Below are 18,625 nucleotides of genomic sequence, written 5' to 3'. Positions count from 1 at the left end.
TAAGGTTATTTATTGACTTATTAGTGATTGTTGTATTACCCCAGTCTACAGACTTTAGGTACATGAAAATAGCTTTCTCATCTTATTATTTTTAAACTGAAACCTGTTTATGTGAATTTTATGTTTGAAAGCTCTTGTTGTGCAGTTTAGTTAAATAAAAAAGAGAAAAAAATCTAGTGTTTTGATTAAATAAAAATAGGTAAATTTTACAAGAAAAAATGAATATGTGTTTTTATGAGAGGTGATTCGTGATGAATGAATGCAGCAACGGATATTTACAATTGGTCATATGATGTGAGTTACAGATGGACTGTTTGGAAAAAGGACATTTAAAATAATACTAAAACACAAAGATCACTTTACTTAACACTTATGGATTTAATTGTTAAAGCAGTAGTTTACAAATAGGTTGTTCTATTTGGTTGCAATTAGTAACAATGGCTCCAAATAAATAAAATACAAAACAGCCCTTAAGGGTACAAACAAATCTACAAGGAAGTATGTTTTAATCTTAGGCTATATAGAGAATGATTTCTCACTCCATCCCATTCAGTTCCACCTATTAGTAATTTTAATAAAATAATTTTAAGAACATGTTTCTATCAGCAGTTCTATCCAACCGATAAAATTAAAAACAGAAAAAAGAATCATATTGTATCCCCACACTTTACCATCCACATTCATTCATTTTGGATAACGTTATTTTAAAACATACAGAACAATAGTCTTTGGTTTTCAAACTAAGAAGTATACAACTAAAACCTAGGTGTAAGAACACAGGAGAATGGTGGTGGCGCCAGAATGGCACCATCTACTGGCGCATATGATGGCAATGCTGCGCCGGGCGGTAGTGATACTCGGAAATGGAACAGAAGTGAGGTAAGGAACAGGAACAGCATTGGACGAGCCAGGGTCTCTCCTAGACACCGTCTTCTGCCTAAAAACAAACACTATATCAGGTAGTGAGCTTTATTATAATAAGAGGGAATATGCAAACACCTACACCGTTGGGGAAAGTTTTATGAAGGAGGTTAAAAAGGGCAAAAGGCTCAAACATCCATCCAAACTTTTGGTTTGCATGTTCAGTCTAACTACTTCTTCAAAACATCCCAAGCTGCAAGGACTTAACTTTGTAAACATTTTTTTAATAGGTAATATTACTTTATATAATGTAATGTGTTTTGAATCCACTGTGTCATATCACACATTAAAAAACATTGATGTTCAGCAAGCCTTAAAGATGGGTGTCCGGAAAAGAACACCTGACTACAAAACCTTTTAATCATAGTAAAATTTCACGATAAGTTCAAATTTTCAAGAATGTTAAAACACAATTGTTACATTCAATGTTTTAGAGGTGCTGACACATATGTCAACACTTGTAAACGCAGGGTGTTAAAAGAAACCAATATGTTTAGGTCCAGAATTGAAGCTCAAGAACAAATTCTTTGGGTATCCAAATAGTCTGGAAGGACCTACGTACCAAGACCAAAGGGTATGAGCCAGTCGTCAGGCTTGACATTGCCTTCTGCATCCAAGAACCTTTCAGGTCTGAAGTTGTGAGGATCTCCCCAGTGGTCTGGGTCCATGTGGACACTGTACAGGCTCACCAGCAGGGTCACATCCTGAAACAAGTGTAGTATGAGTCATAATTTTACTTAGATATTACGCTATACAAACTTGGCTGACATTATTAATAATGCAAAATTCCTGTCCCGAAAAACCTGAATATTATTTTTATCCCAACGAAAAAATGGATTCATATTATTCAGGTGTTTGAAATGTCCATTTTTTGCTACTAATCAGGTACACACCTCCTGAAAGTTCAAAAATGTTCAAAAAAGAACACATTTTCAAATGTTCCGTGTTTAATATCTCACAGAGACCCATCCAAATTCTTTCCGCTACCCATGGTTGGTTTTCAAAAAGTATGGATCTTATAAAAATTACATAAAAGGTTTCTTTGTTTTATCATTCCTGTGCAAAAGGATATTTTACTATGTTATATTAGTGCTAAGTCACAAATGCTATGGTTTAAATATGCACACAGATAAACCTCTTATTAGGATGGAGTTTCAAGCTTTTTCTCTAAACGGATACACAATTTACTATATTTAACCAAAGAGAATGATCAAGAGCTAAGTAGACTTCACACCCATTTGGAGAGCACTGGGTACTAAATAATTATCTGATTTTCGAGTGCAGCTAAAAAAATATCCAATGTTTGCTCCCTTCGTGTGACCCACACAAATTGCCCCAACGACCCTCAAGTTGTTTGAGACGCTTAGTTTAGAAAAGGCTGCTCTGGAGAATTTGATTTAAGTTTCAAGCAACTTTCAGGAAAAAGTTGAAACAATAATTATGCTCTAGGCCCACATTTTTTATTTCCATGCTACAGCCATAGAGATGAATGGATTATAACTGGAGTCACCACTCTGTGTTTAAAAAGCATGCCACTGTTTTCCCTGTTTATCGTGTTGTTATATGTTGGCCATGATTGGATAGCTGTCAAATTCATTTCAAACCAATCATTCCAAACATGTTAGCTATGAGGGTTATTTGATTGGCTTTTGACAACAGTTATATTGTGGGTTAAAACCTGTGTCTTTAGAGTCATTTGAAATATTATCAGTTGTTTTAAATACTGTCAACTTATTTTCCTCTTGTCAAGTTCCTGATTTGACAGGTGCAACCAAACCAAGCAGACAACAAGTCGCTCGCTTTTCAATAAATGTTTAACCAGAGCAGAGAGTAGTACTTGACTACAGTTAATCCATTCACCTATGGTTACAGCACAATTGTCCATGTGGAGAGTCAAGAGAAGGGTTTTAAAGGATGGCCGAGGTCATCACATAGACCCCCCCAGAGAGGGTAGGTTTTGGTGCAAATACCTCATAATTTGGGGCTTAAACACTGGTAGTATTTAGTATTTATCAGCTTAAATTGTTGACATTGATTACTCATACATTGAAACTTTACCTTGGGTATGATGTAAGAATCAAGTAGCACTTGCTGCTTGGCTCTGTGTGGGACGGTAACAGTTGCGATGTTTGTAAACCTGAGTACCTCCATGATCAGTGCTTCTGTGTACGGCATACTGCATGTACAGTCAAATATTACAAAGGCTTGTGCTTTTTTAATTAGAGTGAGGCAAAGTGATGTTTTATCACCGCTACTATTCGACATAGCACTAGATGAAGCTCTTAAGAAAACAACATGTAGTCAAGGGGGAGCAAAGATTCCTGACCTTTGTAAATTAACCTAAAATGATAGGAACCAAATTTCATCTGCACTAGCGATCAGTGTCACCGGTCATGAACTAGACACGAAAAATGAAACGAGCTTCAAAATGTACAATGGGATGAGTAGTCTACTTGTGTTGGTTAATCTATGCAACAACTTAGTCTTTACTAGAGGTTAAGACCATTTTAAGAAAGCAATCTTGTCATATGTAAGTATATCATCATTTTCCTGGTTGAAAGTGATTGTTGGGGTTTAGAGTTAAGTCTGTTGGACAGAAACTGCCAATTGGGACCTGGTTTACAAGCCTGTAAAATAATCTCAAGATAAAACTCTAAGAGGTTTAAATATTGACTATTTGCAAATGATCTACCTGAAGCTGAGTGGGTTTAATTTAAAATTATTTAATAACTGAACTTGTAGATTTATCAAACTTTATTCAAACTACTGTTTTAATTGTAACTATTAAGTCTCTACTACAGTTTGTCTTTATGCATTGCTTTCAGTTGTGATCTGAAAATCGCTCAGTGAAAAAGCCAATTATTTATTTAAACCAATCACTGTTACCATTTTCCCCCCAATACTCAGACCCTAAAAAAATACCAGAAGGTTACATATACGAATGTTCTTTTGTCCCTTAATAAAGAAGTATTATGCAGAAACTACGTAATCACTGCAATGTCACTGTTTGTTTCTTTTTCAAGACCAACATAAGCTTATGCTAAGACTTGCAAGTGCGTACTTAGGCTTGTCCTGCAGTGAGGGTGGCCTGCAGTTGCCTACAACCTCTTCTATCTCCGCCAACACTCGGTCGTGTATCCGGGGGAAGTGGAGCAGATAGAGGATTGTGAAGCTGAGAGTGTTGCTGGTGGAGTCAGACCCAGCCATGAACAAATCCATGAGTAGCACCAGCAGCTGCTCTTCTGTGTCAACAAGAGTAATTGTGATTGAAAGATTGTATAGTTACCTCTATTAAGTCTCAAAATCCAAAATTTGTTTACTTTTCTGCTCAATACACACAATAAGGATAAGCGCAAGAGGTCATAAATAAATGTGTTAAAGGCAGTAGTTGCTTGTTCTGTGATGATTTTATGGTAGGAAACTCTACTCTGGTATCATCAAATGTAATTATTAGAATTACACGATATAAATCATCAATTATGCAACCACTACATGGATGAGTAGCTTTGTGGTAGTGCTCACCTTCAAATCTGATGGTTGCTGAACTGATTGATTTTGAGACAAAAAATCACCTGTAAAAGTTGAGTCCTTGTTGTTTTCATTCTTCTTAATCTCAATCAAGAATGCATCAATAAAATCTCGAGTATGGTTTGGATTCAGTGTCTTCTTGTGTTCTTCTATCATTTCCTGTTAAAAATAAAGTAATTTATTACAAAATTAAATAGTATACATAATATTTTAAGTACCTTTAAATCTCTAGCTACGGTGAAAGGGGGAATTTAAACATAAAATAATAATTGTACATTTAACTAAAAAAATTTCATTCCTTCCAAGACAGATATTCTGCCATTGAATTAGGATCCTTAAAGAAATACAATGATAACCTTTTGTGGATTTAAAAAGAGTTTTATATAAGTACACCAGAACACAAAAGTTGCTTAGGACAAAAAGGTACCTTCAGGCAGTACAAAATACCAATTATTAATCAATGTATATAAGGGAATAAGTTCAATCTGGCAAGACTAACCGTAAGAAAAGAATAGGTGTTGCTCAAAATCTCCAAGTTTTTGTTGTAAGTGGAGCGTTCAGGCGCAATGTATCGGATGAAGGGCATCTGGTTGAGAAGACCTCCCGACATATCCTGAAGACTAAAGCTCTGATGGATGTAGTTGAGCAGTTGTGACAGTCTTTTATCATTGAAGCAGAACCTCTTCCCTGCTAGCATACCCCAGAGGTTGTTGAGGATACAGACGTTTACCACATGTCGGACATTCACTGGTCCATCCTGGTCAAATATATTTTATTCATTTTTTACTCTCAAGAATTGTTGAATTGTAAAATTATGGTACATGTAATTCCTCTTCATGTACATCGACTATATATACATTTCGGGATGATAACTCTGTCATAGTTTAAAGAAACAGTGATCTTGGAATGAAAAAACTGTTCTATATTTTACTGTATTGCTAAATAATAATAGCGTACTCAAAAGTTTGGTATACTTTTTTCACAATATTTAGGCGGTTTGAGGGGAAGTTCCCCCACCACTTTTTTGTATTTAAGGGTATTTTGCTTAGTCAGCTGTTGAGCTATTATTTTAAAGCTAAGGCAATTGAGGGAATATATTTCTTCCCTTAAAACCACCTAAATATTGTGAATGAATTATAGTTAAAACTGTGAATAAATAGTTATTTGTTTAACTAGTGGTGAAAGTGGCACTTTGCTGCACACGAGAGCAATGTTTACGCACGAGCCGCAGGCGAGTGTGGAATGATCTCGAGTGCAGCAAAGGCCTTTTTCACTCGTGTTACACATTATATTTTTCCTACAGTCACTATAAAGCATATAAATAATTAGTCTTTCAAACACTATGCAACACGTTTTTAGGTTCAGCTGGCAACACAAATGGTGCGCTAGAGAAAGTAGTACCCGCGGTCCATATCACTCCGCTATTTTTCCTCGGCAAGAAATGTGCTCCGCGTTTTGAGAATATAGTTCCGTATGTTTTTGTAATTTGAAGTGGTTTCCGCGCCTAAAAAAAATGCTTAAAAGGTATTTTATTGTTTATTAAGATCGTAGGAAGGTTTTAAAAACGTTTAAAAGAAAAGACCAGAAAGTTCACAAATACCGAAACTATAAACACGAAATGACAGGTTAAATCGTAGTTATAATAGTCAATCAGCTGCTCATAGTATAATTATCTTTAAGTGTTGCCAACCTATTTCCAAGCGTACACGGATTACGTGCATAATGGAACTACGCTGTTTTGTGTTGTTTCGTTGGAATCCTGATGTGCGGCAAAGTATAAACCGTACGGCAAAGTATAAACCGTACGGCAAAGTATAAATATGCAGCAATTAGCAGCTTTCTGTACTATAAACAGTACATGGAAGCCAACTTTGTCGGGTGACTGTAGGAAAAGTAATAAGGATACCTTTTTCATACACCGTGTAACAATTGCTTAGCTATGTGAGGAGACGTATATAGTTCTGATATAAAGGTTGCAGTTGGAAAATCTAGCCTTTAAGGACAAATAAATACCTTTCAAAATAAAAGTCATTTTATGATTTTTTTATTATACTTAAACTGACACACTGTAAACTCATGACATGATTGAATCTAAAAAGACGATGAGTGTGAAGTGACTATAATACCTACCTTTCTAGTTTTGGTCCGTATACCAAATAATGAATGATCTGATTAGTTTCAAACCTTCAAAAACATTCTCTGAAATTATTGTGTGAGAAAGCAAGCAACATATCCACTTAGTTAAGTTACCCAGGTTCAAAAATTGCTTAGATATTCCCTTTAAAATTGTTAAATGACAAACCATGTAAACTTTTTGGTCTAAGATTTTGAACAACACTATAATATTCAGGCATTTCAAGTACTGTACAATAATCCTTTCGGATGAGGAACATGCCATCACTCTCTTTAATCCAACAGGTGATAAAAGCTTGATTGCACATTGTTGTATTTCAGCTGATTGATTGTTTGAATGACAATGTTCCAAACTTTCCAACACAATCTATTTGGCAGTTGAAATCCTCACCTCACATTTTTCCCTCAGACAGGTGATAAACTGTTTGGTTTCATTGATGATGCGATCTTGCATAGAACTCCTTCCTAATCCGAGTTCTCTGAGATGTCTCAACACAAACCTTCGTTGTTCTTGTCCCAACTCACCATCAGTAAAAACTATACCTGCAATAGACACCAGAAATAATCTTGATGAAGCATTACATGTATATAAGTAAGTTATTATTAATTGTAGCTCATTTAAACTATGGTATTTTGTAGTTTAGTGCTCATTTGTATATTATATTACAGCCGTATAAGCTACAACAAATGTTTGAGCACATTTCATTATATTATGTGAGAAAACATACTTTTCCAAATCTTATTCTCAATACATCGCCACTATACAATCATGGTACAAATTTAATTGAAATAATAAGTCGTTGAAATGAATGTGACTCTTACTTTCCTATAGTGTTTAAGTTAACTTTGTAGCTTATTAAACATTGATCTGCATTGATTTTTAATTTTATGGATATACCGTACAGTATTTTTCATACTTTTTTATTCAGAATATTTTTATTCTGGCTGAATGCAATTTTTTTTTGTATTTTTCTGTGGTTTTATTTTTTTCCGAAAATGAAAAGTCCAACTCCAAGTTTATTGGATAACAATTTTTTTTGTTGTTGTAAAATATGAAAACTAGGAGGAAATATGAAATTTAATTTTGAACTATTTAATCTCAAAGACTTTCTGGTAGAGGGTCTCTAGACCCCAGATTGAGAGAAAGAAAGCTGTTTGTAGTCCAGGGAAAATTGTATAAACATATAACAATTTGTAGTTAACTCCCTACAAATTAAGCTGTTTACACATTATAAATTACTTTCAATAAAAAAACCAAAACTTACCGAGTCTTTTCCCAAATGCCCTAAGCCTGAAAAGGAATCCATCAGGACGACCTTCGAACTCCTCTCTCTGCAGCGTCTCCTTGACCAAGGGGTAACCAGAGACCAGGACTATGCAGTCTCTGCCCAGGCGGAGGCCCACCAGGGGTCCGTACATGGAGGACAACCTCTCCCAGGCCAGGTGAGTGTAACGGAGCTGGCGGAGGAGGAAGTGAAATGCCCAGAAACTTCCAAACAGAGGCAGCCATGCAGGGCCTGAGTGATATATGGTGTTATAAGCTTGAGAAATTGAAGAGGTCTGATGAATCTACAAGGGTTGACTTGGTTTTTTTTAAGGGAAAACATACTGTATTTAGATATGAGTAGAGCTTGATATTCAAACACACAAAATTGTATGGGATCTGATCAAAATTAAGAGCATAAACAGTCAGTGAAATGAAATTGATTACAAACTGGCATGAAGCAGGGTTGATAATGGCAAGATCTTATCACTTTTATCTCTTTTTTCCAGCCAACTTCTCCTATAGCGAAGAAGCTATTACAGTATCGTAGGTGGCTGGTAAGACCTAGACCTCGGACCGATTTTTTTTTATTTTGAAATAGGTACCCAAATTAAACTGAGCTTTTTATAATTCTCTAGAAACATCTTCCTTTGGCTAATTTAATAATCTTCCCTATAGCAGCAAACCTGTTTTATAATTTTATTTAAAGAGAGAATAATGCTGTCCTGACATGTTTATGGAAATATATTTTTCCTACAGCTACCTACCTAACAATAACAATGTACATGTTCTCTCACTGATTTGAGAAAGCAAAGTGGCCAATTCGCTCATCAGTGAGACAATGTTAACATTGTCTCACTCTAATTACTTTGTCTCACTCCAGATTTGCAACATGAAGGCACGTTTCTTTACCAAGTTATTTGTTTTATGGTAACTGTAGGTAAAATAATATGTGCAATTTGAGTGCAAAGTGCAATCGCCTCACTCGAGAAACCATCACTCGCCTACGGCTCTTGAGTAAGGATTTCTCTTGAGTAAGGCAATTGCTCACTTTGCACACTAGTTGCACAAATAACTATTTACAGGTTTTATTGACTATCTTTGTAAAAATTCTTAAGTATAGTTCAATCAAGGGGTCCCTACCAACATTCAGAATAATTTGTATGCAAAAGTAACAGTTGGATATTAATGTGATGGTGTTATGGTCATTGTAATTTCATATAAAATTGCTTATGGACGAATATTTCATAGGTTAAAGTTTACTTTCAACAAAATGTAATTGGTCTTTCTTTAGAAAACAACCATAACAAAACAATTGTCTTACATTCATCAGTCATTTATTATTCATTATATTGTTGAAAAAAATATTGTGATATCAAGATCAATATGCTTGTTCTTTTAATGTATTAAATTAGTTTTTAACAGCTTACTTTTATAAAAATCCAAAATTTTACAATACAATTTTCAAAAATTGTTTAAAAAATGTTTACATTTTTACATGTGTACATACATTAGTGCAATATTTTTATGTGGAAAATTATTTTTCAATGTATAAAATAACAATTAAATTGATAAAACTTACCTGGAGGGTACTTGTGTGGTTTACGGGTGTCCCTGACTGCCAGCAGGAGTAGCAGAGCTGCTAGCAGAAACAGCAGTGCTACTAGCAGAGCTTCCATCAATAATACTAGTGGTCCAACAATGGACACAGCCTCCTTTATAGTCTTCACCCCACCCCACTCACTCTCTCCAGCTTAACTTCATGTTAAAAAACTGGAGAAAAAGCTTCATGGGAAGATGATTCGTTGGTGAAAATATTTTCTATAGAAAGTAGTGGACGAGAATGAAAAACTTGACACAATGGATTTTAGGGATGAGCTGCTTTATATTTCTAACTAATCTAGAAAGCATTTTAAATTTTGAAACGTAATACATAAATATTTAAATTGTTAAGGTATTTTTCATATTTACTGACAGTTTTTGTCTTAAAAGTAAAATAAGCTGGTAAGAAAATACTTAGTTTTGTAATGTAAATTGAATTTTATTGTCAACAGATTAAAATACCTCCTAATGATTTTGGTGATTCCTCTGTTTCTGTCTTTGCATTTGATGTTGTTAGATACATCCTTCAGGTTGCAAAAAACTTGTAGAAATTCAACCATTGTTGATATGGTCATGTCAACGTTTACGTTAACTGTTGGTCTACAAAAGCTAGTGAACACCATTGGTATGGTCATAGATTTTATAGTTTGGGAACGCTTACAATTTTCCTGAAAAAAAAACAGAGGTTGCCTGTTAATATATAGGATTTTTAGAAAAAGCAGAGTGGGAAACGCCGTTCTCACGCGTTCTTGTCCCACTACACCACTTTGACGTTACAATACACCTTGGTTTAAGAGTAGTTCAGTTTTCTTGATAGAGCTGCTTAAATTTATTCACATGTTTATTTTGGTTTCATTTTTTTAGGAAAAAATAGCTTTTTGGATTTTGATATCGTCAAACAAGTACCGTATACTGTAGATATTTGAAGGCAAATGCTGCATTGTTTTTTGTTTCTTCGTTCTCAATAAATTTTATTTCAAAGACACAGGCAGACTAAAAATGTTATGAATATACTATAAGCTGATCAACAACAACCACAATCGGTTATAAGGAGATATTTAAGAAAAAAGAAAAGGAAACATTAAACTAAGAAGTTCATAGTGTAACCATAATCAAGTGTCAATTTAAAGTATTGCTTTGCGTAATTATGGCTATTAGAAAGAAGCCCATGGCTGATGTACTGATTCTCTCCACTTCTTTACAGGGAAACAAGATTATTTACTAAGTCAAGTACAACAATTTCATTACATTTTCAACACATTTGTATCCAAGAACAATTGTTACATCACTTTATAGAAGAGACAACCCACTTCACAGAAAAGTTATTCCGTCACACCAACCGACATTTTCTAGGTCGGAAGTTACACAAACCCGATTTACAAATGAATACATCTTGAAGTAGTCTCCCATTATACCTGGGAAGTAGCAGAAACGCAGTTCCTGACAATGTAAATGTATGCAGATATTTTCAGAGGACTTGGGTATGTGGTGACCAGTCAACTTTAAAATAGCAAGTTCCTAACTTTTGAGATAACCAGAGTGTCATGCATCCATCATACGCATTTGACTGAAATCTTTTACTATTTTTGTCAATAAAGTATATATTAAATTTATAAAACATATGTGTGGCTAGTTTTCTTATTCCAAGAGAGCACCTATAGTGTACCTATAGTTATACATATAGTGTAGTATAATAAGTGTGTCATAGAATGTGCAACTATTGATATGCGTTTTCCCTTTTAGATTTTCATTCAATGATTGTTGATATAGTTATGAAATAATAGCTTAAAATAAGTTTTCTTTTAGATTGCCAAAATTAAAAATATGGTGTAAGTTATATTATTGAAAATAATATTTTACAGCGGTGTGTAATCCCTAAGCGGCTAAATTAATAAAATATATTTCTTTATATTTCTTCACACTAAAAGATTTCTCCCTTTTATTTGGACTAGCTTATATATTAAAAAACTTTTGCAAAACTTATTACAGCTAGCCTGACCATACTACTGGACCAAATTACACGCGGTTGGTACTAAATGAATGATATTTTCCTGTAGATGTGCAGAATCCCTTTATAAATTAAAATAGGCTCAAAAATAAGCCCTAAAAATAAATTTGAAATTTAAAACAAATTAATATTGGCCTTATGGGTTGCCATGCTGGTGACCAAAATGACAACAAAATATAAACAGAAAATCAAAACAAATGGAAGAAATATTCCAATCACATGTTTTATTTACAGCAAGGGGTGAAAATAGAGAAGTTTGCACAATACATACTTTTGGGAGAATTTTCGATCACGGGGCGAGCTCTAGTTTATATCCTAATTTGGTCTCTGTGAGCAATAAAGATCACTAAGAATAGTACGATATGAAGATCTGATATAGACCTAAATAGAAAACTTATAATAACAACTTGTGCACCATGTAGCTTATTTGTTTGTTCTACAAAAGTTGGAGTTATAGCATTCTTCGAGCCAAATTTTGATTTAATGTGACTCGGAAATCATCAGAAATCATTCTTGAAACGTCATCTCTTTTCTAATAGGTAGCCTATGTTTTTTTAAAGAGCTCAGGGAATAGGTACATATTACAGTTAGTTAGCTAGTTACAGCATAATTGACCTCTTCTAATACATCCTCCCAACTCGAGCAAAAATGATCCGATTTTGATGAAATTTGGTTTGTGTTGCAGCAAACCTAAGTACTCGTTAAGCCATTGCTATTTAAATGGGGAAATAAAAGTGATGTTTTCAAGACGATATTTTAGAGTAAATTCAATCAGGCAAATTGAAATTCCCTTAGTCTGCAGGTTTGCTGCGGCAGGGGTAATTAAACCCTTTGTGTAATTAAACCCTTTGTTGTTTTTGCTTACTCTTCTCACATAAAACTTTTTATCTTTGTTTTTAATTTTATATCTCGCTCTCTTTACATTGAAGTGTACAATAATAGAAACAATTTTTTTTTAATTTCACCATTTTCATTCAAACCGTCAGGCTAGAGTTGTATGATTTCCTCTTCAATTTATGGGAAGTGTAAACATCCTTCTAATCTATCTCTTACTTTTTCATCAAAAAAGTGTTTATACTTGCAAAACTCTGCTACTGTAAATAAAATATAAAAATGTTTAGCTTATCTCTGATAACCTTTTTTAAATTCCAATCTTGTCAAAAATATTTATTTCTATCCAGATACTAAACATGATACCTTTTATACTGACCTTCTATACTGATCTCAATTCTGCTCTTCCAATTTCATTCCAGAGTTAGCCTAAGGCTAGAAACTTTTCTTACAGGTTCAGGACATACAATTACAAGTTGAAAAATATCCCTCTGGCTGTTCTTCACACATCCCTTTAACTTCATTATAAAAGTAAATATGCTTTGTAATCATTCAAAGTCACAATTACTGTTGCTGAAGTGCCATTGCCAATATTTGTCTAACAATTAATTGAGATGGGGAGGCAACTGAGCATTCATATTTTTAATAATGAGTGTAGAATGTAGTGAGATGCATTGTGTGGTTAAAATACCTGCTGTATCTTTTATCTAGAACCATTTATTTTATTAAAAGCCCAAGGATACAATCCTTTGGATCAGGGGTTACTGGGTCCAATTTGAACCATTGGCAGACTTAACTACATTATGTGAAATGTTGATTGTTTAGTATGAAATAAATAAATGTTCTAAATTTGATCAAAATATGTTCATAAACAAGTAAACTGCAACAGTTTACTTATTCTTTATAAAAATGGCATGCAAATTTTAAATTTTAAATTTTTTCCTAATGTTTTTCATTAGGCACAAACGGTAACAAGATAAAATATTTAATAATAATATCAGCCTGTTTGACTTCATAAGTATTAATAACATTATTGATTGGTTAGGTTGGGCTTTTTTTATAACAATTGTATTAACCGATCAGCATTACATTGCTATACAGATAGGTATAATACAAGAAAAAAATAACATTATTAATTATATTAACATAGGTAGAGGTCAGATATGGCTAGCCCCTCAGGCACTTATTGTCACTGTTTTAGTGGGTCGGACTGTAAAGGCGCTATCCACCAAGGATACACAAATGAAAAAATTGTTATAATAAAACATCTTGAGGCAATGAAATAAACAAAACAGAATACATTAATACAAACAAATAAGTACAGCTGAGGTATTTTAACATTAGGTATATCGAAAGTTCCCTTTAGAAAGGAATTATGACCTTAAAGGGCAATTTCTGAAATAATGGATAGTTTTGTGCAAGGTTTCTCGTCATGACGAACATTTTAAGTATATGGTTTATGGGGGTGTGACTTGTAGTTTTCTCAAAAGTTCATGGGTACTTTTGGCTTTGATATACTAAATGATTTGGATAAAAATTGCAAAATTGTATTTAGGGTAAAAAATGGGAAAACCAATTTTACACCATAAAACCCCGTTCCAATTGTCCGATCATGCTGGTTCTAAAACTTTTTTAAAATGTAGGTTTACATGCTTATACCAAATATCATCAAAATGGGATTATTTTTTGGGGTAGTGGATTTTTATCCATCTGGGATTTTACCCCCTGGGAAAAACTGGTGTCACAAACCAGGGGGTAAAATTCCGCAAACTTTTAAGTTGCACAACATCAGTTCGGTGGACTAAAGGTGGAATTAAACGTATATTTTTACGGTTGTGAATTCAACCAGAACACATCAAATTATAAAAACCTAGAGTGTACGGGTCGGAATTTAACCCCCGGACTTTTACCCCCTTCATGAGGTCAGGTCAAAATATACGGCCCGAAATCTCACCCCCTGAATTTTACTCCCCAGATTTTTACCCCTGGAATTTTACCCCTTCAATAGATATAAAAATAAGTGAGAATGATTAATTTTCTTCTTTCAGTTTAAATTTAATATGAAACATTAATTAATTTTAATATTCTAGTTTCGGCATTCGATTTTTGGGCCAACTGTTGGTTAATATGTAGGCCTATATACAAACATTTTGGTTTCCTTGCAGTAGTCACACAACAATTAGTCGAATACTTTGTACCGGATGCCTACAACTACATTTTACAACCGGTATTTCGATGACCTTTCTCAGTACAAACCATATAGATAGCGAAACCTGTTTACTTAGTTAAGATTACAAATAAATTAAGATAGGCTAGTTAATAATAAAATCTTAACAATTAAATTCAAACTTAAAGAAGAAAATTTATTATTCTCAATAATTTCTATATCTGGCCAGTGGGTAAAATTTCGAGGAGTAGAAATCCGGGAGTAAAGTTCCGGGGGTAAAAATCCGGAAACGCTAGTTATATGGACAGGGGTAAAAATTACGGTTTGTATTGCTAATCTAATTCATCACGCTCTGTCTATTTTCATTAGACTTATAAATCCACGGGGGTAAAATTCCGCCCGCGAACAAACTATAGAGCGCTTAGGTTACTACGTCATAGTGACGTCGCCTTAGTGGGTAAAATTCCGGCGACCCCATTTTTGCTTGAGTTATCGTGCTAACGGACACACACACACATACAAACAGATGGTGTTTTGGCCCCAAGGGACATCAAAATGAAAAATTAAATCAGTCCCGGGTCCAGGTCTTACCTATGAGACCTAGGGTAATAGCTTATTCTCTATATTTTAAATTCACTAAAGGATTAAATAAGCTAAAATATTTGTTAAATTACGCAAATAAGCAACTGGTGAGGATCCTTTCTGATTTAGTTCTCTTGAGCACAGAAAAGGCATTGTCGACTAGCAATAAAGTTGAACACTCTGTATACTGTACTATGGTTGAACAGGTAATGTCAGACTGGAGTAGCCATTACAGATTAGAGAAATGTTCTAACCATGTGAAGATATCACCATCATTTACTTAGAGTGACAAAGATACTGGCTAATTAGCCAGTTTATCTTGCTTAGGTTATGTACAAGGTTCGTGTTTTCCATTCTATAGTTCCTGCAATAATCAAGGCTTAAAACGGCGTTGAATGGGTTACCTTTTTAAGGATATTGGTTAAGTTAATGGCTCTTCTTTGTGAATCTACTAACCATTTCTATGGAGCTTATGTCCCGATTATGAAATAAGTACTGAACAAGGATAAAGTCTTAGATTAGATATTTTGATAATAGTTTTAGTTTTTCGGTCAGCTGAAGACAATACTAGCGGGTTTGTTCCTGTTCTGCGCGTGCTTCTGTCGGTTTCTAGACTACTTTAAGATGAGAAAGTATAGGCTACTTTTGCAGCATCCTAACTCAACTCAATGTATACTAACTATATACGAATACGGCCAAATGCAATCGTATCATACATTATGTTATGGCATTGCTATTGTGTACTAAGTCATAAGTCATTTATTTAGCCAAATCAACCAAATACCGTACAATTAGTGTTAGCTATGTCAAAATAAACTAAAATGAACTGGAGTAAAACTAAAATATACAACTTCTTTGGTATTTAAAATTTGTAAGACTATTTATAAGTTGTGACTACCAGTCAAAAAATCCCGGACACTGTAAAATACTTTATTTAAGAGCAATCTCTTCACCGCCCTCTTAAAAGTCTGGTGATCCTACTCTTTGAAAACGCTTTGATATTTAAAGTTGTTTTCTTAAATCGTTGAAAATTCTGTAAGCCACAGAATAATTTGGGAATTGCATTTGACCATTGGACAGAATGATGATTCAAAATCTACCTTATATCTTTGGTAGTACTGTAAGTAATTAGTAGATATACATGTCTCAGAAAGGTGACGTTTTTATCAAGCAACATCTATTTGAAATGTTGAAATATGTAGTTTGGGTAAATAAATAAATCAAAATACCTTTTATTATCAAGCGCTCCTCAGTACAAACTATTTGCGAGTTATTTGAGAGCTCACATGGTAATCGGAAGGTAGTAGCTTTGACTATTAATACAACTAGACATTCCATCCCCATTTTAAATTTGTAGCCAGATTTTTCACCAAAATCTTCGTAGTTGATGTGAGCCACCGACAGATTGCGGTAGTAGATAAAATCATGTTTAAAGGTTCGGAACCAGGTACAACTGTACGTTTAATAAGTGATCCTGGATGGTACCAGTGGGTCTTAGCCAGCAAGTGACGCATTATTGATGTTATTCTGTTCTACCATTGAGTACCTATACACAAGACATACATACACCCTCTCTCTTTTCATATTTCCCTTACCCAAGGCATCAAATTGCGTTTGTTCAATAGTTAAACAAGGAACTTTGTTATGCAGCCAAAAGTAATATTTACGTTCGTCATGGATATTTTTTAAGTTTAGCATACCAATCACCATCGCTCTAAATACTTTCTAAAACCGAAATAGTTTCATAAATAATCCAATAGTTGAAGTATTTTCTAGTCAAACAACCCTGAAACCTGTAATGCTAGCACCTGCACTGTATAAATGTTTCACAAAATCTACCGAAATAAGTGTGAAAATGGAGTGTCAAAAGATAGTTTTAAATGTCACAATCAATAAAGTAGATGGTTTACGTTACCAAAAGTCTGTCCACTTTACTGTGCGAGTGTTAGTTTGAGTTTAACTATCTAGACTCAACCTATCTTACACTGGTGCCGTGATTTAACTACAGCAGCTCAAATCAGTGTTAAATATTCCATTTCGATTGTGATCGTATTTTGATTCATTTTTATGATGTAAAACGTGTGACGAACCCTGACAAGAGATAGGTATGTAAGCAGCTTGACGTGTTCCAAACTCAAAACTCTCCAAAATGAAGATGTGCATAGTTTTGTGTGGCACGAAACGGATACATACCTACAATACACTATTTGTGCATTTTTAACCGACTTCCCCACTACCAACAAAAGGAGGAGGTTCTCAATTTGTTTGTGGCGATGTTTTTTTTTTTCTATGTATGTTCACCAATTTCTCTGAGATTCTTTTACCGATCAGTGTGGTTCCACCACCAAAATAACCAGGAGAGTTTCTATTTGGTACCTTATATATTATGTTTAAGTATAATATTAGTTTCGGTGAAAAATTCTGAAAACCTTAAATATTCAACATTTATTTTGTTTACATTTGTGCAGATTGTTTACATTTGTGCAGAGAAGGCAATAAATAAAAATAACAACATTCCTACAGCTGTTAGTTGAAACCATTTAAATGAAGCTAAAGACAATTCTTCATGAAACAGTTGCTTCATATTGATCAATAAACTATTTCTTGCCATGGAGCCTAAATGAATTACATTGAGAAAAATGCTTTTTGTTTTGGTTACTATAAAAATGTATTTTAACATTTGACCTGATTTGTGTATACAGTAATTCTGTTTTTAGTATTGAATATTCTGACTTACAAATACCCCCGCCGCAGCAAACCTGCAGACTAAGCGAATTTCCATTAACCTGATTGGATTTACACTAAAATGCCTCCATAAAAATAGCACATTTATTTCCTATTTAAATAGAATCAGTTTAACGAGTACTTAGGTTTGCTGCAACAGGGATGGTAAAAAAGATTTTTTTTATAAAATGATAATAGTTTAGTAAGAAATAAAAGTATTTTCCAAAATCGATCAAAATATGTTCATAAACAAGCAAACTACAACAGTTGACTTATTCTCCATAAGAATAACATGGGAATTTTAAAATTACAATTTTTTTGAATTTTCTCCGTAACGATTAGGCGCATAATAACGCTTCAATATACTAAATTATTTGTTTTTTTAAGCTCTACAAAATGGTTTAAAAAGAAATTGTGAAATTTTGTGTTTTTAGGGTCGAAAATGGGAAAAACCTATTTTTACCCCATAAAACCCCCATAAACCCCCGTTCCTATAGTCCGATCATGCTGGTTCGCGAACTCATTCAAGTTTATCCCGCCTTACACCTTCAAACCAAATTTTATCAAAATCGGACAAAAATTACTCAAGTTATCGTGCGGATGGACACACACACACACACACATATATATATATATATAGATATATATAAATTTGAACGAATGGTGTTTTTGGCCTCTGGGGACATCAAAATGAAAAAGTAAATCGGTCCCGGGCTTAGGTCTTACCATGAGACCTACAGTAATAGCTACTTCCCTATAGGGAAATTCGCTAAAACATATATGTTTCAGTGAATAGCTGTATGATATTGACAAATAAAGGTGTGTTGTGAAAACCAAAGCATTCGTAAAACAGGTCTAAATATCA

At 34.0% G+C, this 18,625-nt stretch overlaps 1 protein-coding gene across 1 annotated transcript; it reads right to left on the bottom strand.

The window, feature by feature from the left end:
- Positions 1-755: 755 nt before the first annotated feature.
- Positions 756-9,525, bottom strand: LOC128995641 (methyl farnesoate epoxidase-like). The gene is made up of 9 exons (XM_054420657.1): positions 9,429-9,525; positions 7,848-8,099; positions 6,974-7,125; positions 4,949-5,206; positions 4,494-4,608; positions 3,983-4,163; positions 2,980-3,097; positions 1,484-1,625; positions 756-937 (listed from the first exon to the last, which is right to left on the bottom strand). The coding sequence occupies exons 1-9, from the start codon at positions 9,523-9,525 to the stop codon at positions 756-758; spliced, it is 1,497 nt and encodes a 498-aa protein (XP_054276632.1).
- Between the last annotated feature and the right edge of the window lie 9,100 nt (positions 9,526-18,625).

Source organism: Macrosteles quadrilineatus, unplaced genomic scaffold, assembly GCF_028750875.1.
Source record: "Macrosteles quadrilineatus isolate MER2022 unplaced genomic scaffold, UCM_ALF_1.0 Scaffold_5__1_contigs__length_97177068, whole genome shotgun sequence".
Lineage (NCBI taxonomy): Eukaryota > Metazoa > Arthropoda > Insecta > Hemiptera > Cicadellidae > Macrosteles > Macrosteles quadrilineatus.
Note: the sequence above shows the minus strand (reverse complement) of the source record. Positions and strands in the feature narration are given on the sequence as shown.